Source organism: Podarcis pityusensis (assembly GCF_964106645.2).
Source record: "Podarcis pityusensis genome assembly, chromosome: 1".
NCBI classification, from domain to species: Eukaryota; Metazoa; Chordata; class Lepidosauria; order Squamata; family Lacertidae; genus Podarcis; species Podarcis pityusensis.
This window is the reverse complement of record NC_138028.1, coordinates 7,917,274-7,944,287: the sequence shown is the minus strand read 5'-3', so window position 1 is coordinate 7,944,287 and position 27,014 is coordinate 7,917,274. Positions and strand designations below refer to the sequence as shown.

Below are 27,014 nucleotides of genomic sequence, written 5' to 3'. Positions count from 1 at the left end.
TACACAGAGTCTGACCAGTGGGACATTTGGCACAATACGGTCTAGACTGACTGCAAGCAGCAATTCAGAATTTCAAACAGGAGTTTGGAAATGCTGGAGTTTGAACTGAGGACTTGCTGCCTGCTAAGCAGATGTTCTACCACTCAGTTTGGGAAAGGAGATTCTTCCATCTCAATGCTGATGCTTGGATGTTCAGTTGGAAGCACTCCCACAACGACAACAAAGGGCTGTAGTCAACTATTTATTTTTTTCATTCTTTATTAAATGTATACACCGCCTTTCATTTGAAGGTCTCGGGGAGGTTCACAAGAAAAAAAATACAGGGTAAAAGGACAAAACAAATAGTTAAAACAAAGCCCAAAACAAAACAATGGCCTCCACTCGAACAAACACATTTAAAAGGCCGTAAGAACAGGCATACTAAAAATTAATAGATCTGAGTTCGCCATGCCCCTTAATGCAAATATTGCCAATGTATTTCACATCTGGCAACCAATGTGCTCCTCGGGTTTCAGATACAACACGGGCAGACAAGAAACAGTCTGGGACACAAATTTTCATGGCCCTCTAGCAGCTAAGGTGGCTCATTTACCAGAAGTAATGTAGTTTGTAGTTTGATCAGCATCGAGTTGTATACTCGATGCTGATCAAACTAAGCTTCTGAAAAGAAGAGTGGCATGTTGTGATGGAAAATACTGACTGTCACTTGTGATTCATTCTCCATTGGGGATTTCACTGAGGGAAAGGGAAGCAGAGGGCTGGCGCAGCGGCGCCAGGGAGAGAGAGTGCCATTGCACCGTTGCATATTAAGTAGTGGCAGCGCTGTGATACGAAGTTAAAAACCCCACAGAAACGTGCATATATAGAACATCCAGTTTAATAAAGTACTACGGTTATTTTATTGAAAGAAGAATTTTTTTCTGTCAGAAAATGGCCAGCAAGCACCAGGCAAAAGAGACTCGGGGTGACCCAGTACAGGGAGCTGTTGCATCTGAGGAGAATCCTAATACTGAATTAGAAATGCTGAGGCTAGTATTAGAATTGGCTAAAGTTGAAGCAAAGAAAGAAAGAAAGAAAGACATAAAGTTGAAACAGAGAAAGAAAGACATAAGTTGAAGCAGAGAAAGGAAAGGAGAAAGCAAGAATAGCAGCTGAACAGGCCAGAATTGCAGCTGACATTCAGTTAGCACAGATACAGGCTGAGAGAGATATGGTGGAGAGAGAGCAGATTAGCTCATGAGGGAAAAGAAAAAGAAAGAAATGCCAGATTAGCCCAAGAAGAGAGAGAAAGGGAGGCCAAGATGGCCCATGAAAAAGACATGTTTCTTTTTAAAATGGAGGAAATTAAGCTGAGAGCAGAACTGCCACATCTATTGCTAGGGGGTGGAGACTTTACCTCAGCTAATGTAAAGAGATTTCCCTAAGTGCGTCAAAGGCATTCCTGCTAAGTTTTGAACAGACCTGTAAGGACTTAAATATTCCTGAGGAAAACTGGATGCTGTATTTACATCCACAGATATGTGGAACTTTGAGTGAAATATACTCAGATTTAAGAGAAGATGAAACCTCTGATTATCTCACATTCAAAGAAAGAATGAAAGGGCGGTTTGGTTTAACTGCAGAGCAAAGCAGAAAAGCCTTTTGTGACATTAAAAGAAACTTATGCGCAACTGAGTAGCCGTATTGATAAAGCTCTGGACAGATGGGTGGAAGGAAGTAAAATCAAAACCTTTGATGAACTTAAACAGTTGACCAGTTTAGAGTAATTTTATAGACAGGTTCCTGCACACCTACGCTGGTTCCTTAAAGATAAGAAACTGGAAACAGTAACTGAAGTCTCTACCTTGTTAGATGAAATGGAAGGAGACTTAGGGCGAGCATTAGTACCCAGTCCTTTCAAGAAAAATAATGACTGGAAACTCAGAGAGAACATTGGGACTCAGAACGACAACCCTGTAAGGCGGACCTCTCCTACACAATACAAACCTAAAGGAGTAATTTGTCAGGAGGAGGGTCACAAATTTTCACAGCCTTCTAGTGGCTAGGGTGGCTCATATAATAAGTCAATCCTTTATTAGGCATAGCAAACCACACATTATCAAACAAACACTGTATACAAATTGTGCAAAATACGAGCTCAGCATAACAAGGTTTGTCCCAGTCAGATCTTTAACGCCAGAGAAAATCAATTTGCATAAATAATACAATATAACACTACCACATCACCAATCAATTAAGAACCACTAAATCTCTTTATAATGGCCTAGTCTTTCTACATGGACAGCACTCAAAAATTCAGCCACTATTAAAGTAATTTGATCATTCCTGTCCGAGAGCAGGTCCTGAACCGTTGGTGGCATAGAATTGAGCCTGTTGAGTTGTATGGCCTCTAATAATTGTCTTCTGGCATAAATGTCAAAATCACAAGAAAAGAAAATATGCTCCAAAGTATCAGGTTCCTGTTTACTACATTTGCAGAGATGCTCTGCTTCTGGGAGAGCTAAATATCTTCCTCTTACCTTGTTTCATGCTGTTAAGGTGCTGCAAGGTTCCTTGTTGTCTTCCCTGGAAACAGAATGGGGAAGCAAGCCATCTTGGGCTGTCAATGATGTTCTTAAGAGTACAGCACAGCACTATTTTCATTAGTGGGGTAGGATAGCTGAAAATAATTGTCAGGGACGTGACTGAATCGAACGCCTGGGAAGAGTCAAACTCTGAAGATGAAGGAATGCCAGTACAGAGAGAGCCAGAGTCTGACTCTGGAGACGAAAGAATGCAGACAGAGCAGGAGTGGGTTAGCTCGGCCCCCCTTCACCAAGAGTTCCCAGACTCAAACAGAGCAGCAGACTCAGACAGCTCGCAGGCAGGAGGAGGGGGAGAGATAGATGGCATTGAGGGGGTTGCTATGCAACCAGCAGAGAAACAGTGTTCAGAGGGCTCTTCTGAGAGTGGGAGGGAATCCACCCACCTTCTCCCCGAATCAGAAGGGCTGAAAGGGTTAAAGTGCAATAGAAGTGCAAAAGAGGAAGGTCTGGACTTTGGCACCCTTCGTGGTGTGACAGGAACGGAGACTCAAAGTGACCGACTCGTAGCAAAGAGCGGCAGGCTCAGAGCACTGCTCTGGGTATAATTTGTAAATAAACGTACCATAAAACTGCCAGAGGGTCATGAATTTTTATCGGGACTTGCTTACCTGCCTGAGATCATTACAATAATATGCAGATATATTTCACATTTGGTAAACCTTGGGTTTCAGATGGGGGGGAAATTATAAGTTATTTAGGAGACCACTGTTAGCAGATGGAAACATTACCAGAATTTTGATTTCACTTGTAGTGTAACAATTACTATGGATAATATGTTTTGATATAAAAATTGGAGTATGGAAGACTATGTAGAAATAAATGTTTAAAATGGGACTCCATGGAGGGGGTGCGGGGGAGTCCTGAAATTTGGGAGCCAGAACGTTCGAGTTTCAAGGCGTTCGGCTTCCAAGGTTCCACTGTACTTCACTGGCCCCATGAGACCTGTCAATCCTAGTTATTAGGGAAGAGGATGGCATTGCTGTTGTTCCTTGCCTTTTCAGAGGCATTTGTTTTTAAACAGCTACCCAAATGCTCCTCTCTTCCCAGCCCTCAGATATAGAAAGGTTTTAAATGAGAGTTGTAACATGGCGCAGGAAAAAGGGACGACTGTTGTTTATCACAGGGATAGTGCTGCCAGGCCACAAAGCACTTAATCAGTGCAAAGCAAGTTCACGCTGGGTGCATTTCACAGAGAACAAATGCTGCGGATCATTTCTGGGGAAATGCAACTGACTTGCAAAAAGAGATGCTATCTGGAAGAAAGATGGCTGTACCTCCCCTTGACATTTAGAAACACCACAATATTCCTGTTAGGAGAAACCGATTGCCTGGAAAGGCTCTGAAGGCATAATCCGATATTCAAGAGATGAGGAAGGGTCACAGTTTAGTGGCAGAGAACATGCTTTAAATGCTAAATGTTCAAGACTCTATCTGTAGATAGGGCTGGGGAAGACTAAAAACCCGGGAGAGCTTCTGCTGGCCAGTGTAGCTGATGCTCATCCAGACAAACCAATTATCTGACTTGATTTAAGGCTATTTCCTATGGTCTGCCAGCTGATGGGATTTAGGACAGGCGCCCCAACTTCTAGGGGTGGAAGGGTCTTCAGCCCCCTCAATATTTGCTGGCAGGAGCTGGGCACCCTCTATGTTGAGCGTGGTTCAATGGTTGGGTCCTCCTGAATGTGAAGATAGTTCTCATGTCTCCTCTTGTTCAGAATAAACATACCCAGCTCCTTCAACCGTTCCTCATCAGGCTTGGCTTCTAGACTCTTGATACCTTTATTACTTCCTGTGATGTGGACACTATGTTTCTGTTGATGTAGCCAAGAGTCACTTTGGAGAATAGAAGACAAGGTGGAAACTGTCATACTTTAAGAAATAGGGTTTATTCAGCTATTTACACCTTCAGTCTGCATGGAGGGAGTCTAGATCTTAAGGCATGATCAGTTCAAGAGGCAGCAGTACAAGCATCCTTCAGCCTTTCTCTCCAAGATGGAGCTCTCCTTCCCCCTCCTTCTTCCCCCCAGAAACCCCTTGCCTTCCCCCAAAGCAGGTACCCTGGCAACCTACCAAATCCCCAGTCTTTGTTCACACCTAGGGGCAAGAGGGAAGTTCCCTTGCATTGTTAACGACCCCTATAGTACTCTTGATAGCCCTCGGTCAGCCAGGTTGATTTGCATAAGCCAGCCCAGGAATTATCTGTCTGGAACAGCTCTGCAGAATATGTTCTAATCCATATCCCAATTAACCAAAATCCTAGCATTTATTCATTCTGAGGGTTTAACAATAGCATTAGCTTTGCTGCTGTATCACACTATTGACTCATGTTCAGCCTGTCGTCCACCAAAACCCCTAGATCCTTTTCACATGTACTGCTAGTAAGCCAGATTGTCCACCCCCACCCCCTATATTTGTGCATCTGGTTCTTCCCTCCTAAGTGCAGAACCTGACATTTGTCCCTACTGCAATTCATTTTGTTAGCTGGGGCTCAATGTAGGGTTGCAAAAAAGGGGACACATTTGTTGACTTCTGCTCTTAACTATGGATCGCTATGATGACTCTGCCCATGAGGACAAAGAGAACAAATGGCAACCCCCAATCCTGATTCTTTCTTCTGCGGCATTAGCTACCCCTCCCAGTTTTGTGCCATCTGCAAATCTGATGAGCATTCCCATTGCTTAATGTAACAATAGATCAGGCTTGTTCCCTGTAGATTTCTAAAATATTTTGGTCTGATCTTCCCACCAGCCTCTCAGACCTGGAGGCTTTCAGCAGCACAGCAGGTACAGAGGGCGTGACCTCACAGAGGACCAGGTAAGCCAGTCCACAAAAGAGAGTAATATACCCATGACCTCATAGAGCCCATGAAGGTGTGGTCAGGCTGCTCCTACCAAATAGCTACCCAGTGAAAGGGAAGCACTGAGACTCTCCCATCAGATATTGGAAGTCGAAGGAGTGGATCATTTAAGAGGATTTGGAATCGAATGTCCCTATCAGGGTGAGTGAGGAGCCAAGCAAAGACCTCTCCGCTCCTTTCAATTCCCTCCTCCAAATGACCCCGGGGCTGGTTATGGATGTGGGAAAACACATTAGCTCCAACATGACAAAACCTCCTGGTTTTCATCCTCCATGTTTCCCAATGAACTGTATTTCTTAAAAAAACCAAACCAAACCAAACCAAACCAACCAAACCAAACCTGGAAAGAGAAAGTGGGTTTTCATATGGAGTCCTAACACTCCAAACAACTTTCCCAAGAAGTAATTGAAGCAGTTGCTTTTTGCACAGTCAATATAATCTTTTATTTTAGACACCTATACGACATGAAGATTTTTTTCGAGTTTTTCTAGCAACATATTCACATATGGTTTTGTCATTTGAGAGCTTCCTTGCAATCATTTTCTAGAGACAATTTTTTTCAAACCATGTAGAAGGCAAAGTAAAGAGGGGAGAGAGGAAAAACCAAACTGTATCCTTTACAGAGTTTTTATTCTAATTCACCAGATCTTAACCTACTACGTACAGTATTTGTAAGAATGGATTCAGCATATCATTGAATTTGTCCACGGCAAGTCTGCTTTAAACGCAAGTTGCTCATATGTTGCAAGTTTGTATGTCTTAAATCCAATCATGGAAGGGAGCCTCACTTTTATTTTTCCATTTCATCAGTCTCAGTCTTTTTTAGTGATACAATCCTAAATCTGGGATCCCAAATCCTCCTTCCTTTATCAATATTTGAATTTTTTGAATCGATATTCTTGGAACTGAAGAGTCCCAAAGGCATTTTCTAAACAAATATTTAATTTTGTGAATTGGAATTCCTCTTAAGACATAAACTAGTCTAGATATTATGTTCAGTTTAAGAGCATTGACTTTCCCCCACAGGGTCAGGTTCAATGACTGCCATTTCTTGATATCCATTGATACCTCATAATAATAATAATAATAATAATAATAATAATAATAATAATTTATTTATATCCCGCCTTCCCCAGCCAAAGCCGAGCTCAGAGCGGCTAACAACAGTAAAATAATACAGCATTCTAAAATCAATTCATTATAAAATCAGTTTAAATCAAATTAATGGCAACAATTGGGCTAGAGTTCTGTGAGGATTACCAAAGCGAGAGCCTTGGCCACAGGACTGGTGAAACAGCTCTGTCTTGCAGGCCCTGCGGAAAGATGTCAAATCCCGCAGGGCCCTAGTCTCTTGTGACAGAGCGTTCCACCAGATCGGAGCCACAGCCGAAAAAGCCCTGGCTCTGGTTGAGGCCAGCCTAACCTCCCTGTGGCCTGGGACCTCCAGGATGTTTTTGTTTGAAGACCGTAAGGTCCTTCGTGGGACATACCAGGAGAGGCGGTTCCGTAGGTATGAGGGTCCTAGGCCGTATAGGGCTTTAAAGGTTAAAACCAGCACCTTAAACCTGACCCTGTACTCCATCAGGAGCCAGTGCAGCTGGTACAGCACTGGGTGAATGTGATCCCGCAGCGAGGACCCCGTAAGGAGTCTCGCCACGGCATTCTGCACCTGCTGGAGTTTCTGGGTCAGTCTCAAGGGCAGCCCCACGTAGAGTGAGTTACAATAATCCAGACTGGAGGTGACCGTCGTGTGGATCACAGTGGCTAGGTCAGGGTGAGAGAGGTAAGGAGCCAACTGCTTAGCTTGGCGGAGATGAAAAAATGCCACCTTTGTTATAGCCTGCAATCTACGCCTCCATGGAAAGGGAGGTGTCGAAGATTACACCCAAACTCTTAACGGACAGTGCTGGCACTAATTGCACCCCCGCAAGAGATGGGAGTTGCCCCCCCCAATCCCATATCGTCCTGACCCAGCCAAAGTACCTCTGTCTTTGAATAATAATAATTATTATTATTTATTATTTATTATTTATACCCTGCACATCTGGATGGGTTTCCCCAGCCACTCTGGGCGGCTTCCAACAAAACACTAAAATACAATAACCTATTAAACATTAAAAGCTTCCCTAAACAGGGCTGCCTTCAGATGTCTTCTAAAAGTTTGGTACTTATTTTTCTCTTTGACATCTGAGGGGAGGGCATTCCACAGGGCGGGTGCCACTACCGAGAAGACCCTCTGCCTGGTTCCCTGTAACTTGGCTTCTCACAGCGAGGGAACTGCCAGAAGGCCCTCAGTGCCGGACCTCAGTGTCCGGGCAGAACGATGAGGGTGCAGTCTCTCCTTCAGATATACTGGACCGAGGCCATTTAGGGCTTTAAAGGTCAGCACCAACACTTTGAATTGTGCTTGGAAACGTACTGGGAGCCACTGTAGGTCTTTCAAGACTGGTGTTATATGGTCTTGGCAGCCGCTCCCAGTCACCAGTCTAGCTGCCGCATTCTAGATTAGTTGTAGTTTCTGGGTCACCTTCAAAGGTAGCCCCACATAGAGCGCATTGCAGTAGTTCAAGCGAGAGGTAACTAGAGCATGCACCACTATGGCGAGACAGTCTGTGGGCAGCTAGGGTCTCAGCCTGCATACCAGATGGAGCTGATAAACAGCTGCCCTGGATACAGAATTGGCCTGTGCCTCCATGGAGTCCAGAATGACTCCAAGGCTGTGCACCTGGTCCTTCATGGCACAGTTACCCCATTCAGGACCAGGGAGTCCTCCACACCCACCTGTCTCCTGTCCCCCCAAAACAGTACTTCTGTCTTGTCAGGATTCAACCTCAATTTGTTAGCTGCCATCCATCCTTCGAAGAATTTAACTTCATTTTTTTTTTATAAGATATTTATTGAAATTTTCAAAGTGTTACCAAATAAAATAAAAGCAGTAGAAAATACAAAATAAAAATAATTAACAAAGTAGAAAAACAAACAAACAAACCCCTTCCAACCGTATGAATACAAATTCAAAAATAAGAAAAAGTGACAAAAAGAAAAAAAATACAAAAATACATCACACACAATTAAAAAACATTTAAAAACAAATTCATTATTCTCATATCCTCAACTGTCATTACCTTCTTTCTTTGACCTCCTCCTCCTCCCTTTCTTTGTATCCTAGTTATTAATTATCCCAGCAAATCCTTTCCATATTTCATAATATTCTGTCATTACATTACCCTAAACTGTTTTAATCTTATCTTTCTATAATATAATAAACCTTAAAGCTTAAAACTTAACTCTTATCCTTACCAACTTCTCATAACCATAATATTCTTTCATAATTCTTTAAACATCTTTACTAAAGCCAAGTAGTTTCATTCCAACATTTTTCTAACATTCATCAATTTTATAAAACAGTTCTAATGGTAGAAAGAAGAAATACAAACAAATCCAATCTTCATCCAACGTCCCTTCCTCCTGGTTCCGGGTTTTGTCAGTCCTTATTATCCCGTCAATCTAGCCCATTAACCTGGCAGACTTATATCCGAGGCCCTCAAGTCTCTTCCATGTCCGTTCCGCAGCTCTTCTTCATATTTGTAACTGTATTTTCCCTTGTCTCCTGCTCGTGGTAACTCCAGCTTGGCAATATTTTTAACCCTTCTCGACAGATCAGCCCCCTTTCCATATTCAACACTGAGTTCCATATGGTATTTAAAAGCATGTTTCAAAGACCCTCCGAAATTAAGAGCCCCCACAATCCCAAACATCTCAAGGCCCATTGTCAGATTTGAAAAGTCCAAACATCCCAGCATAGGGGGGTCAATCCAGCCCCCCATTTCCAAGCCAAACCAAACCTTTTCTTTCCAAATCTGGCTTTTTCCAAGTTCATTTGTCAAATCCGAAAACTCATATTCCTGTTGGGCCTGTTCTGTCAGGACACACTCCTGATTTAATTCCTGAGTGGGCTCCACATATTTTCCCACTGTCTGTTCAAAATTTCCCACTGCCTGTTGAAAATTTCTAGTCGAAGTCGCCATCCAATTCACCTTTTCATGTAATTGTTCCAGTAGGGCATTTGTTTTATAGAAAGCACACAACAAAGCTTCTGAATACATTGTCCTGCAAGGTCGAATACCTGTTCCCACGATTGTTATCTGTAACAGCTGCCGGCTCTCTGGAGTTAGTTACAGTTACACAGTCTCCCTCTAGGGGGAAAACTTCTATTTGTTCTTGCAACAAAATTTCCCTTTTTGAGATACTTTGTCAATATTTGTTGCTTAAAGATGCGAAGGGAAGCAGTGGAATCGCTATGTTTCTCTTCTTTTAGCTATCTGTCAAAATGCTTGTCTCTGGTCAATGAACTTCAAACATCAGTCCTGACACCCCGCTCCAGGATCAGGACGGAGGAAAGTTACTTTACTTTAAACTCACTTTAAACAGTCCGGAAAAGATCCCCCTCCTTCTCCTGCTGTCGAAGGGGGGTTCCACAATTTTAAATGATGAAATCCAATCCTTTAAAGGCAATTTTCTAAGCTCTAGTTTACGTTGTCTTTGCTTTATTCTGTCTACAGAAGAACGGAAGGCTGACTTCCTGTTTAGACTTTCCCGTTCCGTACCAAATTAAAATAGCTTTTTAAAATCCAATTCCTTTCTGCTCGCAAGTCCTTATCTAATGTCCAGTTGTTCAAAGTCTAAGTACTCACGGGTGCTTATTTCAGAGTCCAAATTGTCCCAGGAAAAAGGCAGCGCTCTCCGGCAACGGCTGTGCGGCTTCGCTCCACGGAAATAGCAATTGACTCACAGCACCGCGCCACTTCCCCCTCTTCACTTCGGAGCCCATTAGTGGGTTCCTTAGCGAGTTGGGGGGGCGCTAAAGGTGCCCGCCGAGTCCCATGGTCACAGGCTTCATCCGCCTGTGATTTTTAAAAGGGTCCCCGCTTCGCCGTAGCGGAAAAGACCCGTTTCCCGCGGAGCTAGTCCCTCCTGTTCAGAGGGAATCTGCCATTGCCGATGGCACCACCCCGGAAGTCCCCCGAAGAATTTAACTTCAACCGGCTCCCACGTAACCATCCAGCCACAGCTTCCAAACATCTGATCAGTGTGTCTGGGGCCGAGTCAGGATGGCCATCCATCAACAGATAGAGTTGTGTGTCATCAGCGTACTGATGGTAGCCCAACTCAAAACTCCAGACAAGCTGGACGAGGGGGCGCATAAAGATGTTGAAAAGCATCAGGGAGAGTATCACACCCTGAAGCACTCCACACACCAAGGAGTGGTGCGATGACAATTCCCTCCCAAGCACCACCCTCTGTCCCCGACCAGAGAGAAACGAGCGCAGCCATTGAAGGACTGTGCCCTGGATCCCCACGTCGAAGAGGCAGTGGTCCAGGAGTTCGTGATCGACCATGTCGAAGGCTGATGACATGTCTAGAAGAATCAGCAGCCCCAACCTGCCTCGATCCAGCTGCCTACGTAGATCATCTGTTAGGGAGACCAGAGCCGTCTCGGTCCCATGACCAGCGCAGAAGCCGGATTGGAATGGATCCAGAGCCGAGGTTTCATCCAGAAACCCACCAAGCTGTTCAGCAACCGCTCTCTCAATCACCTTACCCAGGAACGGAAGATTCGAAACTGGGCGGTAATTGGATAGATCTAAAGGATCTAATGATGTTTTCTTTAAGAGTGGGTGCACCACTGCCTCCTTCAATTCCTCTGGGAATGTCATTTACATTTTGTTGATGTTTAACGATACTAATTTAGATAAATCTTGTGGTGTTAATAACACACGGTTGACTCATGTTCAGCTTGTGGTCCACCAAGACCCCTGGATCCTTTTCACATGTACTGCTACTTAGCCATGTGTCCCCCATTTTCTATTTGTGCATCTGGTTCTTCCTGCCTAAGTGCAGAACCTTACATTCGTCCCTATTGAAATTCATTTGGTTAGCTTGGGTCCAGCTATGGAGAGTGCTCAGCTATGGGGCTGTACTGTTGAGTCTGGGTGAAGACAAATAAGGACTTGCTTACTAAACTATAGTTGCTCTTGTGTCTGCTTCTTCCTTGGCTCTCATTCCCACACAGGACAAGATGCGTGTCAGCAGGAAGCAGGGCATACTACTGCTGGCTGGCTACATGACTTACATAGTGATGGGTGCCCTCGTCATTGAGCTTCTGGAGAATGATCACCACGAAAGACTAGAAGAAGCAACGTTTCGCATGAAAGCACAATTCTTTTCAAACTACACCGCTCTCAGCCCAGAAGAGGTGGAGGTATTCATACAGGTAAGGCATTACTTTAGCAAGACTGAAAGGATAGACCGTGGCAGGACACCAGAGGTTGAGAGGTCAGAAAGTATATATTGGGGGAATACAGTTTAGGGGTGGAAACTGAGGTGGGGACAGAATCAGTGGCCAGCATAGAGCCATAAGGACTCACCCTTCTGCATGTGAAATGTTATCCCCATGGAGGATTAGGCAAATTGTTGGAGGATAAGACAATGAATGGCTACTAGCCATTATGGCTATGTTCTGCCACCACTGTTGGAGGCAGCATGGGCTTCTCCACACTGAGCTTTCCTCCACTCTTTCCAGGCCTGGCCGTGATTTAAAGCTCCGTGTCTGAGCACCATTTCGTTGCTCTGGGGCTTTCCTCATGAAAACCAGCTTGTTAACAGCAATCATTGAAAACCCAAATTGACGTTTTCTCCGATTTAGTTATAAGGAGCAGGTTTTTGTTAGCATTTGTACTGCATTTGTTGGGAAACATATTTTGCAAAGAATATACAGTGGTACCTCGGGTTACATATGCTTCAGGTTACATATGCCTCAGGTTACAGACTCCGCTAACCCAGAAATATTACCTCGGGTTAAGAACTTTGCTTCAGGATAAGAACAGAAATTGTGCAGCAGCGGCAGCAGGAGACCCCATTAGCTAAAGTGGTGCTTCAGGTTAAGAACAGTTTCAGGTTAAGAACAGACCTCCAGAACGAATTAAGTTCTTAACCCGAGGTAGCACTATATTGGCGAAAGGAGAACATACGTCATATAGCAGTTGCAAAACAGGTGACTCTGTTCAAGGTCACAGAAAAGCTGAATCATTGTCTGGTTAACTGCCTTGAAAAGTGTGCTTGTGCCTTAGAACAGAGGGTGGGAGATGATGTCGTCTCACCATTGTTTTGTTGACTGAGAATATGGGAGAGCCAATACTCCAAGCAGACTCTGTCCAAAAGAATTTATGAAGACAGGCAAGCCAAGCCATTTATGCATTGCCACAAAACCCTCTCTTGGGTTCAAGGGAGAGAAACCTCCCTCATTCCCCTCTAACGGCAAAGGCTCCTACTTGAGAGGTGCCAGAAATGAGTTCCAGAAAGTTCTGGCTGAAAGAAATGCCATGGTTGCTCGACGGATCCAGAAGAACTTCCCTTCTGAGTGCATAGCAATTTGGTTAGCAGTATCTAGTGATAATCAGAGGAGGGGCTATTCTTATTGTTGGAATATTCAAACTGAGTCTTGCCTTCAATTGCAGAAACTGGTAAAAGCTGTTCGGTTGGGAATAGATCCAGTAGGAACCAAACCTCATGATAAACACAGCAGCTGGGATTTCGCTAATTCTTTCTTCTTCGTGGGAACTATGTTAGCCACAATAGGTACTGTCATTTAGTTCTGGCTTCTCCCCGAATATAGTATGCAGGGCATTCAACTGCTCTCGCTTAGATAAATTGTGTTAAGGTGCAGGCTTTGCTTTTGCTCTTTCATCATCCTTCACATCTCATCTTTGTCTTGCCCTTTCTGGCCAAATAAATAGTTCATTTATTATATGCCCAATGAGCCCATTCCCTGATTAGTTATTTATTCCCCACCCTTCTGGGGTCAACCTATTATTAAAACCACCCTGTGGAAAGTAGTTGGGCTAGGGAAACAAGTTCAAATCCCACCAGGTGCAACTGACCCCATGACAGTCTCCCAATGCAAATTACTTCTTTCAAGTAAGCTACAAAATACACTCAAGAAACCACACACCCTTTATGTCTAGATGAATGCCTTCAATGCAGAAAACCATGCACTGAATGAGTGGGCGAACCTACCCTTTTAGCACTGTTCAATCCTGAGCTTTCAAAACTTTTCAGGTTGGTGACACAGTTTTTATACATGCATCAATTTGTGACACAGTAATTGAGTTTTACTAGCAAACCGGTAGAGGGACGCGGGTGGCGCTGTGGGTTAAACCACAGAGCCTAGGGCTTGCCGATCAGAAGGTCGGTGGTTCGAATCCCCGTGATGGGGTGAGCTCCCGTTGCTCGGTCCCTGCTCCTGCCAACCTAGCAATTCGAAAGCACATCAAAGTGCAAGTAGATAAATAGGTACTGCTCCGGCGGGATGGTAAATGAGATGAGCGCCGCAACCCCAGAGTCGGTCATGAATGGACCTAATGGTCAGGGGTCCCTTTACCTTTAGCAAACCGGTGGTTAAACTAACCCCTCTCCAGCATTCATACGACACACTTACACACTGCAGCCAACACACTAACTTGTTGTGACACACCGTTTGGAAAGCTCTGGGTAAGCACAAACTGTTGATTCAAGTGTGCTAGGGATAAAATAATCCATTCTTCGAGTGCAGGCCATAAAGCTGCGGCTTCTGAGACCCAAGAGAAGGGCTTATCTGTTTCTCAACCTTTGGACTTGAGGTATCCCAGGAGTCTTCATTTCTTGACTCTTTCCACTTGCAAATTTCAATCAGTAGATACTATTAGTCTTCTAATTGGGTCTCTGATTATTCCGAGGTGCTTGGCAAAATCTTCATGGGATCTCAGCTGAAAACAACTCAAGTCTGGTCCTTACAATTGCATGGAGAATGTTGGTTATATATTTAAACTTTTCAACATACAATAAAAACCAAACTAAACTCTTGCAATTGCTTATGCAATAACTGTGGGATGATACTAACAATCAATGGTGTGTTCAGCCATGTCTTTGCCATATTGAGTTCTGTTCATCTCTCCCTTAGCAGCCTCTGCTTTGAAAACTTGTGTCTGTCCCTTTAAGTAAACAGCGCATTCCATTCCAACGGTTTGAGGCTGAATCCAGACAAGACCGAAGTATTGTTTCTATGGGACGGGAAGCCACCCAGAGTGGCTGGGGCAACCCAGTCAGATGGGCGACACATAAATAATAAATTACAATTATATTATTATTCCCATGCTAATGGATTTAATCTCACTGAAGGAATGGAGAGTTAAAAGTAATATAAGATGAAGATTTTAAACTAAGCAGATCATCCTTATCCATTGGTAAACGTTATTGAGCATCGATAATTTAAGATAAGCTTTTTGCTTTGTTTTTCAGCCTCTTAATTAATGCCTCTTCTTACACCAGCAGCCAAATTGAATTCTGTTTTTTTTAGATATAATTTTTATTAATTTTCATTAATAACACTCCAATATGGGCCACATTATTATGATATCAAATCATTGTTGTTTAGTCGTTTAGTCGTGTCCGACTCTTCGTGACCTCATGGACCAGAGCACGCCAGGCACTCCTGTCTTCCACTGCCTCCCGCAGTTTGGTCAGACTCATGTTTGTGGCTTCGAGAATACTGTCCAACCATCTCGTCCTCTGTCCTCCCCTTCTCCTCGTGCCCTCAATCTTTCCCAACATCAGGGTCTTTTCCAGGGAGTCTTCTCTTCTCATGAGGTGGCCAAAGTATTGGAGCCTCAGCTTCACGATCTGTCCTTCCAGTGATCACTCAGGGCTGATTTCCTTAAGAATGGATGTGTTTGATCTTCTTGCAGTCCATGGGACTCTCAAGAGTCTCCTCCAGCACCATAATTCAAAAGCATCAATTCTTCGGCGATCAGCCTTCTTTATGGTCCAGCTCTCACTTCCATACATCACTACTGGAAAGACCATGGCTTTAACTATACGGACCTTTGTTGGCAAGGTGATGTCTCTGCTTTTTAAGATGCTGTCTAGATTTGCCATCGCCTTTCTCCCAAGGAGCAGGCGTCTTTTAATTTTGTGACTGCTGTCACCATCTGCAGTGATCATGGAGCCCAAGAAAGTAAAATGTCTCACTGCCTCCATTTCTTCCCCTTCTATTTGCCAGGAGGTGATGGGACCAGTGGCCATGATCTTCGTTTTTTTTTGATGTTTAGCTTCAGACCATATTTTGCGCTCTCCTCTTTTACCTCATTAAAAGGTTATTTAATTCCTCTTCACTTTCTGCCATCAAGGTTGTATAATCTGCATATCTGAGGTTGTTGATATTTCTTCCGGCGATCTTAGTTCCGGCTTGGGATTCATCCAGCCCAGCCTTTCGCATGATGAATTCTGCATATAAGTTAAATAAGCAGGGAGACAATATACAGCTTTGCCGTACTCCTTTCCCAATTTTGAACCAATCAGTTGTTCCATATCCAGTTCTAACTGTAGCTTCTTGTCCCACATAGAGATTTCTCAGGAGACAGATGAGGTGATCAGGCACTCCCATTTCTTTAAGAACTTGCCATAGTTTGCTGTGGTCAACACAGTCAAAGGTTTTTGCATAGTCAATGAAGCAGAAGTAGATGTCTTTCTGGAACTCTCTAGCTTTCTCCATAATCCAGCGCATGTTTGCAATTTGGTCTCTGGTTCCTCTGCCCCTTCGAAATCCAGCTTGCACTTCTGGGAGTTCTCGGTCTACAAACTGCTTAAGCCTGCCTTGTAGAATTTTAAGCATAACCTTGCTAGCGTGTGAAATGAGTGCAATTGTGCGGTAGTTGGAGCATTCTTTGACACTGCCCTTCTTGGGGATTGGGATGTAGACTGATCTTCTCCAATCCTCTGGCCACTGCTGAGTTTTCCAAATTTGCTGGCATATTGAGTGTAGCACCTTAACAGCATCATCTTTTAAAATTTTAAATAGTTCAGCTGGAATATCATGACTTCCACTGGCCTTGTTATTAGCAGTGCTTTCTAAGGCCCATTTGACTTCACTCTCCAGGATGTCTGGCTCAAGGTCAGCAACCACACTACCTGGGGTATACGAGACATCCATTTCTTTCTGGTATAGTTCCTCTGTGTATTCTTGCCACCTCTTCTTGATGTCTTCTGCTTCTGTTAGGTCCTTTCCACTTTTGTCTTTTATTATGGTAATCTTTGTCCATGGAGTTTTCTTGGCAGGGATACTGGAGTGGCTTGCCGGTTCCTGCTCCAGGTGGATCACGTTTGGTCAAAACTCTCCACTATGACCTGTCCATCTTGGGTGGCCCTGCAAGGCATAGCTCATACCTTCTCTGAGTTATTCAAGCCCCTTCGCCACGGCAAGGCAGTGATCCATGAAGGGGGATATCAAATCATACCAAATCATAATACAATTTATAAAGCCCATTATACATTCCAAATTAAACACATTAGATGGCTTCCTGTGTTTTGATCTTTTGGAGATAATTTATTCCAAAGTCCCACACATGGTCTCATATGTAATCCAAAAATAACAATTCCTATCTCGATCCCTTCTTCTGTTGTTGTTTTTTTGCAGCCGCCAGTGTAACAACGTCACTCGTATTTTAAAAAATCCATATCCATTAACTTGCAAGAGGCATTTAAAGCTTATAATTTTCTGTGTAAAATACTTTTCTTTTGTACTTCTTTTCATGTTATAATGCATCATCCTTTTTCCGCGCTGTCTCCCTTCGAGAGTGATTTTTCAAAGTGCGTCAGAGCCAGCACTGTCACCATCTTGTTTATCTGAACCAAAAGCATACTGGCATCATGCCATGCTCCGGGTTGACATCTAGCTCTTTGTTCTTAATCTTCCCAACTTTTTTAACAAGCTGATGTCTCACCAAAGCAGTTGTAGATCCAAATTAACACTCTCCATAGGAGACAGTAGGGACGTGGGTGGCGCTGTGGGTTAAACCACAGAGCCTAGGACTTGCCAATCAGAAGGTTGGCGGTTCGAATCCCTGTGACGGGGTGAGCTCCCATTGCTTGGTCCCTGCTCCTGCCAACCTTGCAGTTCGAAAGCACCTCAAAGTGCAAGTAGATAAATAGGTACTGCTCTGGCGGGAAGGTAAAGGGCATTTCCGTGCGCTGCTCTGGTTCACCAGAAGCGGCTTAGTCATGCTGGCCACATGACCCGGAAGCTATACGCTGGCTCCCTCGGCCAATAAAGCAAGATGAGTGCCGCAACCCCAGAGTCGGTCACGACTGGACCTAATGGTCAGGGGTCCATTTACCTTTACCTATAGGAGACAGTGCCACAAAGCATCACAGTATTTCACAGTCTTTCATTTGAAGAACTCTGTAGGCAGATTCTAAAGTCTTTTTTTTAAAGTCCCTGTTGCATTCCCTTTATAGTTGTACTCCAATAATAAACTCAGTCCACTAATAATTTCTTAATATGTCTTTAGTGAAGGTTTGCTGGATCATAGATCATCAAATATAATATAAATATAAAAAGAGAACAAAAGGCTCCCCTTCACTTACATAATAATCCTGTTACGGTGAAGTCCTCTCCAGATCAAAACCTTGGCACACAATGGCTGATTTCATTTAGCAGGTTCCCATGTCTCCTTGTTCCAAAACATGCCTGTTCTTTAAGTGCCCCTGCCCTCGTAATCCGTCGGAACGAGATACAGTTAATGGACAACCCGCAAGTGAAGGCTCGCCCCTCCGATTGGGGTGTGTGTGTTTCCAGAAGGATAATTACTCTCATTTTTATCCTTGATTAAGTGCAGAATCGGGATCCGCTTTTATGGGACCGCTGCACGCCATGGCATTCCGTGCCGGAAGTCCCAATTTACATTCTGGATAAGAATTATTTAATAAGAATGAATTGGCAGATAGATCAGCCAAGTCATAATTGAGTCCGTTCTCAAAATAACCTAAAAGGGAGGTTTGTCTGAGCAGATGCCCTGAAGGCTTACACTGAGGGCTGTTATGGGCTGTTATCTGGGCACGATGGTGGTTCCTCTATCTAAGACGCTCCTTGCATGCCCAATTTCATCACCAAAGACATATCATCAAATACATTTCTAAATTTATCCCAAAAGAAATAAGAATTTTGTAATTCGTTTTTTAATCCAATAACTGTGTCACAAATTTTGAAGAACTGAAAAATCTGAAGGTAATTGGCAAATCGACAGTTGCTGACGTCCTTTGCAACCCTTTCTTAATCTTTTAACAGGCTATGGAAACCTCTGTCCCCAAACAGCAGATGGTCAGATCTTTTGTGTTATTTTTGCTCTCTTTGGAATCCCCTTCAACCTCATCTGCTTGAACTATATTGGCTTTTTTGTCTCAAGAATCTGTGAAACCTGTGCAGAGAAAGTGTATTGGAAAGAAAACAAGGTAATTCAACTGGAGATAATTTCTAATCTTACCAGTCACAAGGCTGAGGGTGACATAGACTGCTGCTGCACTCAAGTCCTGTATGCAGGGTTCCTGTGGGTATCTGGTCAGCTTTGATGAGAACAGGATCCTCGACTAGACGGGCCCTTGCCTGATCCAGCAGGGCTCTTCTTCTATTATATTGCATATACATATGCATATATAATTAGCTGCCTCTATAATAGGAGGAAGACAAGAATTAATTAGACATGTGAATTATGCCCTCTAATTAAGTAAGGAAGATAAACTCTCGCTCTGCCTTCAAATAGCAATGAGAGAAACTCCCCAAATTATTTGTTTTAGCAGTACATATTTTTGGAACACAGCTGTTTGCCTTTAGTGAAAATGGCTCCAGTATAAATTTGCAAAATATATCTTCTCAAATTCATGGAATTTAATGCTTCTTAATTCTCCAAAATGTTAGTGGGTGTGAGGGTGGGTGCAAAAATTGCTGAACAAAAATTGAATTGTCACCTTTTGAAGCGTAAACATTAACAAAATGTACAACACAGTTTTACAAACTCGGAGATTACTTTCCCCTATAGTTCCATTTTTTTTAATGTTTAGAAAATCAAGTTTGCCAAGTTAACACGGGATTACGACAGACCAAGGCTTTTAGATACTTGCTTGTTTCTAAAATGAAGGTTTCTTATTTGCTTACAGCTTGTGGTTTGACTGCAGGCACAAACAATGAGCCTGAGTTTAGACAAACATGCTAAGCCAAACCATGCCTTAGTTTATGGCCAAAGCAGCCACCATCTCCTCTCCTGCAGCCTGTCTTGGAGAAATTTAAAAGGAGCTTCCTCGACTGTAGCTTCCCCACAGAGCAACCCAAAAGAAAAGGATGCAACCTCCAAGTGAAATGATAGGCCTTTACTGAAAAAGAAATGTGCATAGGGACAGCCTCACACATAAGAAGAAGGCTGCAAAGAACCACATCCAAAGCCATGTTCTTTATACATTTCTAGATTACACACGTCATTTTTATTCACCAATCCAAGGATTACAACCATCTTAACAGGTGCAACCCCATATCGTCATCCTGAACCAATTCAAATCATTTGGTTCTTCAGATCAGCCCTCATCATAATGCCGTGTGATTATATACAACCATTTTTCTTTTTCTTTTTTTAAAAAAATAATTTTTATTAACAGGCCAATCAAATCACATTAATTCCAAATCACATTAGTTCCAAATTATACAGCCAAATTTTTTAAAATTTTTGTTGGGGGTACCCATACTTCGAGCTCCAAAAGGGATCCAAACATCACTCTTGCTGCTGCTTTAATTTCACAGTTCTGTCCAGTTCTGTCCAGATAGTCTCTTTATTATTTTCCTCATCTTCTTGTTGTTATCATATATTCCTTTCTTTGTGATCTCTGATCATCTTCACAAGCGGGTTGAAAACAAACATATCCTGTGTGGATCTTACACTCTCCAAGAGCCATATCACATAAAGGACAGACGCCATTTCCACACCTCCATAGAGAACATTCCCATAGTCTGTCCATTGATTTCCACAGGCCTGCCAATCTGTATCTCAGGGGGCCCTGCCAGGTCAAATTCACATTCCGATAACCATACATTCACATTCCGATGACCATGGTCCTCCTCCCCCTTGTCCTCCTGTGGGCAGGCCTGTCTTAACGAATCTCCATTTGTAACTGCGTCACAAAGCTTTCTTTCCATTCCCGATGTTCCCACCAGTCCTCTCTTTGATCAGTAATTCATTTCCACCCAGTTCTTAATCTCCTGCTTGTGATTAGTAATTTGCAACGATTCTTTCTCTCTGGGGGGGAGGGTTATTGGGTACTCACATAAGACAAAAATAAAGAAAAGTTTTTTCCTCCCCCCCTTTCCGTTTCACTCCGACATACCGATCTTTTAATGATGAGTCTTTACTTGATTTATTGTCCAGCCCGTCACTCCGCATCACAGAGATCCCATTAATCAGCAGTCTTTACTCCCGATCTTCACTTGAAGTATGCGCATTTGCTTCTTTTCCAATTATATATTTCGAGCTGATGCAAACCAGTGCGCGATCAGAGACAGCGTCCGGGAGAGCCGACCTCACCCGAGGGCTTCGTGCCTAGTGCCCTCACCCCCTTCTTTCGAATCCGGTGGTGAATTATGGACACAGCAGGCAAGGCAGTGCCCCCCATTCCCTTGGGGGGCAAGGGAGGCTGCATACTCCCATATCAGCCTCTTAATTATTTTGTGTGGGTCAGAGAGATGTTATTGTCGGCCATCTTCCAATGCGCCCCCTGATGGCCCCCCACATACAACCATTTTTCAGTGTCTTTCTTTCTTAAGACTTTGACTAATTTTCCTATTCATTACAAGTTTTCCAATGTCTTCCTCTTTCATATTTTTTTTTTACAAAACAATTCAAGACTGATCACAATTGCCATGCCTAGCTGATTCTTGTTTTGGCATACAGTGGAACCCATAGATTCTAACAGTGTTTGCGAACGGACATTCACTATGCACAGTACCTCAAAGCAGGTAGTTCTGTATTGTAAAAGTTCTGTACTGTACTAAAAAGGCAGGTACAGGCCTTTTTAGTTCAGCCAGGCCATAGACTCAAAAGAACACGGAATGATCAAAATACAGTTTTATTAAATTATTATTTTCTCCAACACTTGCACCCTTGCACTGCCACACTAAACCGTGGCTTGGCTTATGTGTCATATGGATAACTGGGTATTGTGCTCCAGATGAAGTCTAACTAGGGTAGAATTATTATTATTTATTTGTTAATGCAGCCTAAAATCTCTGTGCATGGCTGGAGGCCAAGAACACTGAGCTCTGTTGCATCAAACCTACCTTTTTAATTTTCTTTTTTGCTTTATCTTTCAGAAAACAGCAAAATATCTTTTCTTCTATGTGGTTTTGGGGATTCAAATGTTTCTTATTTTGCCTTCGTTTCTCTTTCAATGGATGGAGGACTGGACTTATAGTGAAGCTGTCTATTTTACATTTATTACACTCAGCACCATTGGTTTTGGAGACTATCTAATAGGTAAGGCTTTCAAAATACTTTCATATTGTGGGCTTCACTGTTGTGCTGAAGAATATGAAAGCTCAGATCAGGTGTCATACAAAATGATGGTTGGCAATGATTATAATTTGGAACCCAAACCATATTTTAAGTTTCTCAAGTACAGACCCTCCAAGTATACTTATTTTCCAGGAACAGTTCTGGATTTACAGAAGCCATCCCAGTTTCTGATTTGATCCTGGAATGTCCAGCTTTTCCTTAAGATGTCCCTATTTTCATTGGAGAAATATTGAAGGGTATGGAGGTTTATGACCCACGAGCCAAGGAGATAAGTAAACTTTAGAAGACAACTGAAGGCAGCCCTGTATAGGGAAATTTACTTTTTTATTAAGCTTTTCTATATGTTGGAAGCCGCACAGAGTGGCTGGAGCAACACAGTCAGATGGGTTGGGTATAAACAATAAACTTATTGTTACTATTGTTACTATTATTATTATTATTATTATTAAGGACATCCCTATCCTAGAACAGATAATTCAACATTTGGTCTGTGAGCATTTAGAAAAGGATGCTGTGATTACTAAGACCCAGCATGGGTTTCTCAAAAATAAGTTATGCCAGAAGAATCTCATTTCTTTTTTTGATCAAATTACAAACTTGATGGGTCAGGGAAATGCTGTGGACATATTATACCTTGATTTTGGTGAGGCTTTTGACAAAGTACTGCATGATTTTCTCCAGAGGAAGCAGGTAACTTGTGGGTTGAAGAAGGTGAGCGTTAGGTGGATTTGTAGCAGGCTGACTGACCGAACTGAACCGAAAGAGTACTCATTAATGGTTCGTTGACATCCTGCAAAAAAGGGACAAGTGGGGTGCCACAGGGTTTTGTCTTTATAAATGACTTGGATGAATGAATTGAGAGGATGTTTATCAAATGCACAGACGACACCAAACTGGGAGGGATAGCTAATGCCGCAGAAGACAGAACCAGAATTCAGAATGACCTGGAGAATTGGGCACAATCTAACAAAATGAATAGATTTTGCACCATTCTAGCAACTGCAACCACTGCTGCCTGAGGCCAACAACTGGAACAAACTGTTGCCAACAAATGTTGGATGAAAATAAATGTTTCTACATTTCTATTATTATTATTATTATTATTATTATTATTATTATTATTTTATAAACAAGAATAATGTTATACAAATAAGTATACCAAGTTTTCTCATGTCATTTGTATATCACAAAAATAGCATAATAAATGTGGAGTAATATCTACAACGCATGGTTCATTATTAGTGAACCACTTTCCTGGTTCATGAATTGGTTTAAACTATTAGGAAGAAAAGAGGGGGAAAGAGGTGGAGGGAGGAATGGTAAGTGGGGTTGGGTGGGGTGGTTATACTTCTATTCAAGTACGTTTCTGAGCACAAAAGTGTTGGTGCTGACCTGTAAAGCACTAAATGGCCTCAGCCCAGTATACCTGAAGGAGCGTCTCCACCCCCATTATTCAGCCCAGACACTGAGGTCCACCTCTGAGGGCCTGGGGCCAGTCCCTCACTGCAAGAAGTGAGGATACAGGGAACCAGGAAGAGGTGGTGGCACCTTCCCATCAGGTGTCAAGGAGATAAAGAACCACAAAACCTTTAGAAGACATCTGAAGGCACCCCTGTATAGTCAGATGGTTGGGGTACAAATAATAAAATTATTAATATCATCATCATCATTGAGCAGGAAGTTACAGGATGTGCACTGATTGGAAATTTGGTAGTGCAACCACACCAAAGCCTTTACAGGCTCAAACATCATGATGAGCCTAAACCATCACAAATAGGACATTGGTAGTTTCCTGTGTGTAGTGGTAGAAATGTGTTTTAAATGTATGGTGTGAACATGACCTAACGAAGTTTAGATAAACTGAGTTGGCGAGTCCTTTCTTTTTTTGTGTAAATAATTTTTATTCCTTTTCCAATTAAAAAACATTATTAATAACAAATCAAACCAAATATTTCCACATTCAAAAACAAAATAGGAATTATATAATCCGAATTAATTAATTTCAATGGGACTTCCCGGGTTCTGGATTCAAGAGCTAAATGTCCATCCTTTATCTTTCTGCTGTCTTCTTTGTTACTTCACAATTTTCCAGTCCTGATATTGACAATTTCCTCTCTCGGTCAGTCAGTCGCTGGTATAACTATCTTGTTTTATTTGACCGTTCCTTATTTCTATAATCATGCAGAGGGCTTTTTCCACATTGTTCTCAGTCTTAATATTTTGAAGCACAGTCCTCCTTCGATGACCCCTCCTTTTTCTGCTGATTGTTGTTCTAATAGGCTCTGGACTTCCATCCAAGGTTGAAGTTCATTAGCGACTTCGCACTGTCTTTTGATCTTTAATGTTTCAAATGTATTGTAGGAGTGTACTTGGCAATCAGTAAGTCACACAAAGATTGTTCCGGTTTTCCCATAAAAACCCACGCCAGCTCTCCAGGGCCCTCGGACAGCTGGCAGGCATCCAGAGTTCACCGCCACTCTCTTCTCAAACTGTAATACAGTGGTACCTCGGGTTACAGATGCTTCAGGTTACAGATGCTTCAGGTTACAAACTCCGCTAACCCAGAAATAGTACCTCAGGTTAAGAACTTTGCTTCAGGGTGAGAACAGAAATCGTGCTCCGGCAGCGCAGCGGCAGCAGGAGGCCCCATTAGCTAAAGTAGTGCTTCAGGTTAAGAACAGTTTCAGGTTAAGAATAGAGCTCCGGAACGAATTAAGTTCTTAACGCGAGGTACCACTGAATTCCATGCAAGTAAATGCATCTTCTGTAAAGAACACCCCTTTTGTAATTCCAATAAAAATATATCTCCAATCTCCCCCCATTGAAGGAGACTTTTTCTGATCATATCCTTTTTCTTACTGTGTCAGAGCTTCTACTGTCGCCATATTTCCTCCTCATCCCGAGCTGATCTGGTCATATCTGATCTTGCTCTGCCAATTTTGATCAGGGCTCTTCGTTGAGGACTGCGATAACGCCAATAAGTCCAATTATTTTACGCCTCCTGCATTTCCTTTGGGTAATTAATTCTTTCTTGGTGGGGTTCGCCAAGTCATGAAATACCAAATATAACAAATATAAAAGTACGGCAGCCGCTCACCTCATTCATCAAAACGACAAGAAAGGAGTCTTTTTGAAGTCCGAAACTTGGCCTCCAGCGACTGTGTAGTTTAGCAGGTTTTTCTTTTAACTCGTTCCGTCCATAACATGCCTGGATTTTTTTGCCAAACCTTTTAATTTTTAGGAAGCAGGAACTCCCGGCTGACAGGACTGACGTTGGAGAGTTGCTAAATTCGTGCCTTGGACGCAGATAACCTACGGTCTGCGGGTGGTGCGGCGCAGCTCCCCCCTCCCCGGGATGTGTGTGTCAGGGTTAATTATTTAACCCTGAATTACTGGCACAGCTGTTTGTCTGATCTCTTGGGAGGCTGCCATATCTCATCGTCGGAAGCCGGAAGTCTGAGTTGGCGGGTCCTTTAAATCACCTCCTCACACTATACTGTTGCTTTTCTCTATGTCTCCAGGGAGGAAGCATGACAGGACATATTTTATGGGCTACCGGCTACTCGCAGCCACTTGGATCGTCATTGGTCTGGCCTGGATAGCTGTGCTGTTTGACCTTGTATCCTCATTACTTGAACCTCCAGCTCCAGTAAGAAGAAGAAGCAGCGCACGAAGAGAGAGTAGTGGGGACAACATAACACTGTCCCAAAGGGGTCAGTCTGTTAGGTTTTCAGTGACGGAGAGTACAAGTACATCATTGCAGTCTCGTGGAGATTGACATAAAAATCAGTTGTACTCAAGAACTTCCACTGAGCTTTTTATAATTATATGCTATTGTGACATTCTGCGTATTCCTTAAAAACTCACTAGTTGCTCTTTAAGTTATGCAGTTCCTAATAAACTGAAATAGCTATGTTTCAGCAACCAAGAGAGGGAGGGTGGCTATTACATAAAAATCAGTTTTATATACTGTTGTTTTTATGTTTACTTTTGATGTCATCTTTTTGGAAAATAAATTGTTATTAAAAAAATTACATAAAAATCAGCTACACGCAAGAACTTCCGCTGAGCTTTTTATAATTATATGGCATTGTGACATTCAACTGATTCCTTAAAAACTAGTACCATATTTTTCGCTCCATAAGACGCACCTAGTTTTTGGAGGAGGAAAACAAGAAAAAAAATATTCTGAATCTCAGAAGCCAGAACAGCAAGAGGGATCGCTGTGCAGTGAAAGCAGCAATCCCTCTTGCTGTTGTGGCTTGTGGGATAGCTGTGCAGCCTGCATTCGCTCCATAAGACGCACACACATTTCTCCTTACATTTTAGGAGGGAGAAAGTGAGTCTCATAGAGCAAAAAATACGGTAATTCCTAATAAACTGTGAAATAGATGGGTTTTCTGCATCAAATTATAATGCCTCTTCATTACAGGATATGTATTGTGTTTTAGCAATAAGGAGAGAAAGGAAGGGTCTTACCTGGATTCTCAAAACTGGAATGTGTGCAGTGGAGAACAACCAAGATGATCAAGGGTCTGGAAACCAAACCTTATGAGGAGTGGTTGAAGGAGCTGGGTATTTTTATTCTGGAAAAGAGGGGACTGGGGGAGATATGAGAGCCGTCTTCAAATATCTCAAGGGCTGTCACATGGAAGAGGGAGCATGCTTGCTTTCACCTGCTCTGGAGGGGAGGACTCAAACCAATGGCTTCAAGTCACAAGAAAGGAGATTCCAACTAAACATCAGGAAGAACGTTCTGACAGTAAGAGCTGTTCAGCCGTGGAACGAGCTCCCTCGGAAGGTGGTGGACTTTCCTTCCTTGAAGGTTTTTCAGCAGAGGTTGGATGGCCATCTGTCCTGGAGGCTTAAGTTGAGGTTCCTGCATTGCAGGGGGTTGGACTAGATGATCCTGGGAACCCATTCCAACTCTGCAATTCTATGATTCCATGATTCTAAGGGGCATTTTCATCCAACATCAGGAGAGGCACAGGGTCCCCACGTAAAGCAGGCGGGAAGTGGTGGAATTTTCTGTCTTGAGGACCACACTGGCCTTTGCCTTCCAGTGAGCACTGCACACCCTCACGTGTCCATGCCTGCTTGTGAACACACACAGAGACACAGAGTCCCCCCTCTCACCAAAGCAGTGAA

General features: G+C 42.9%; 1 protein-coding gene across 5 annotated transcripts; it reads left to right on the top strand.

Annotated features, from left to right (window-relative positions):
* The first annotated feature begins 338 nt into the window (after positions 1-338).
* LOC308469502 (potassium channel, subfamily K, member 16-like) lies at positions 339-25,925 on the top strand. 5 transcript variants are annotated; one of them, XM_080992057.1, is made up of 6 exons: positions 339-579; positions 11,516-11,716; positions 12,960-13,080; positions 18,602-18,765; positions 21,665-21,827; positions 25,388-25,925. In XM_080992057.1, the coding sequence occupies exons 1-6, from the start codon at positions 448-450 to the stop codon at positions 25,642-25,644; spliced, it is 1,038 nt and encodes a 345-aa protein (XP_080848183.1). In that variant the 5' UTR covers positions 339-447; the 3' UTR covers positions 25,645-25,925. The 5 variants fall into 5 exon arrangements, with proteins under 5 accessions (XP_080848183.1, XP_080848185.1, XP_080848186.1 ...); XM_080992059.1 differs by lacking the exon at positions 339-579 and adding an exon at positions 586-1,955; XM_080992060.1 differs by lacking the exon at positions 339-579 and adding an exon at positions 5,422-5,583.
* Positions 25,926-27,014: the final 1,089 nt, after the last annotated feature.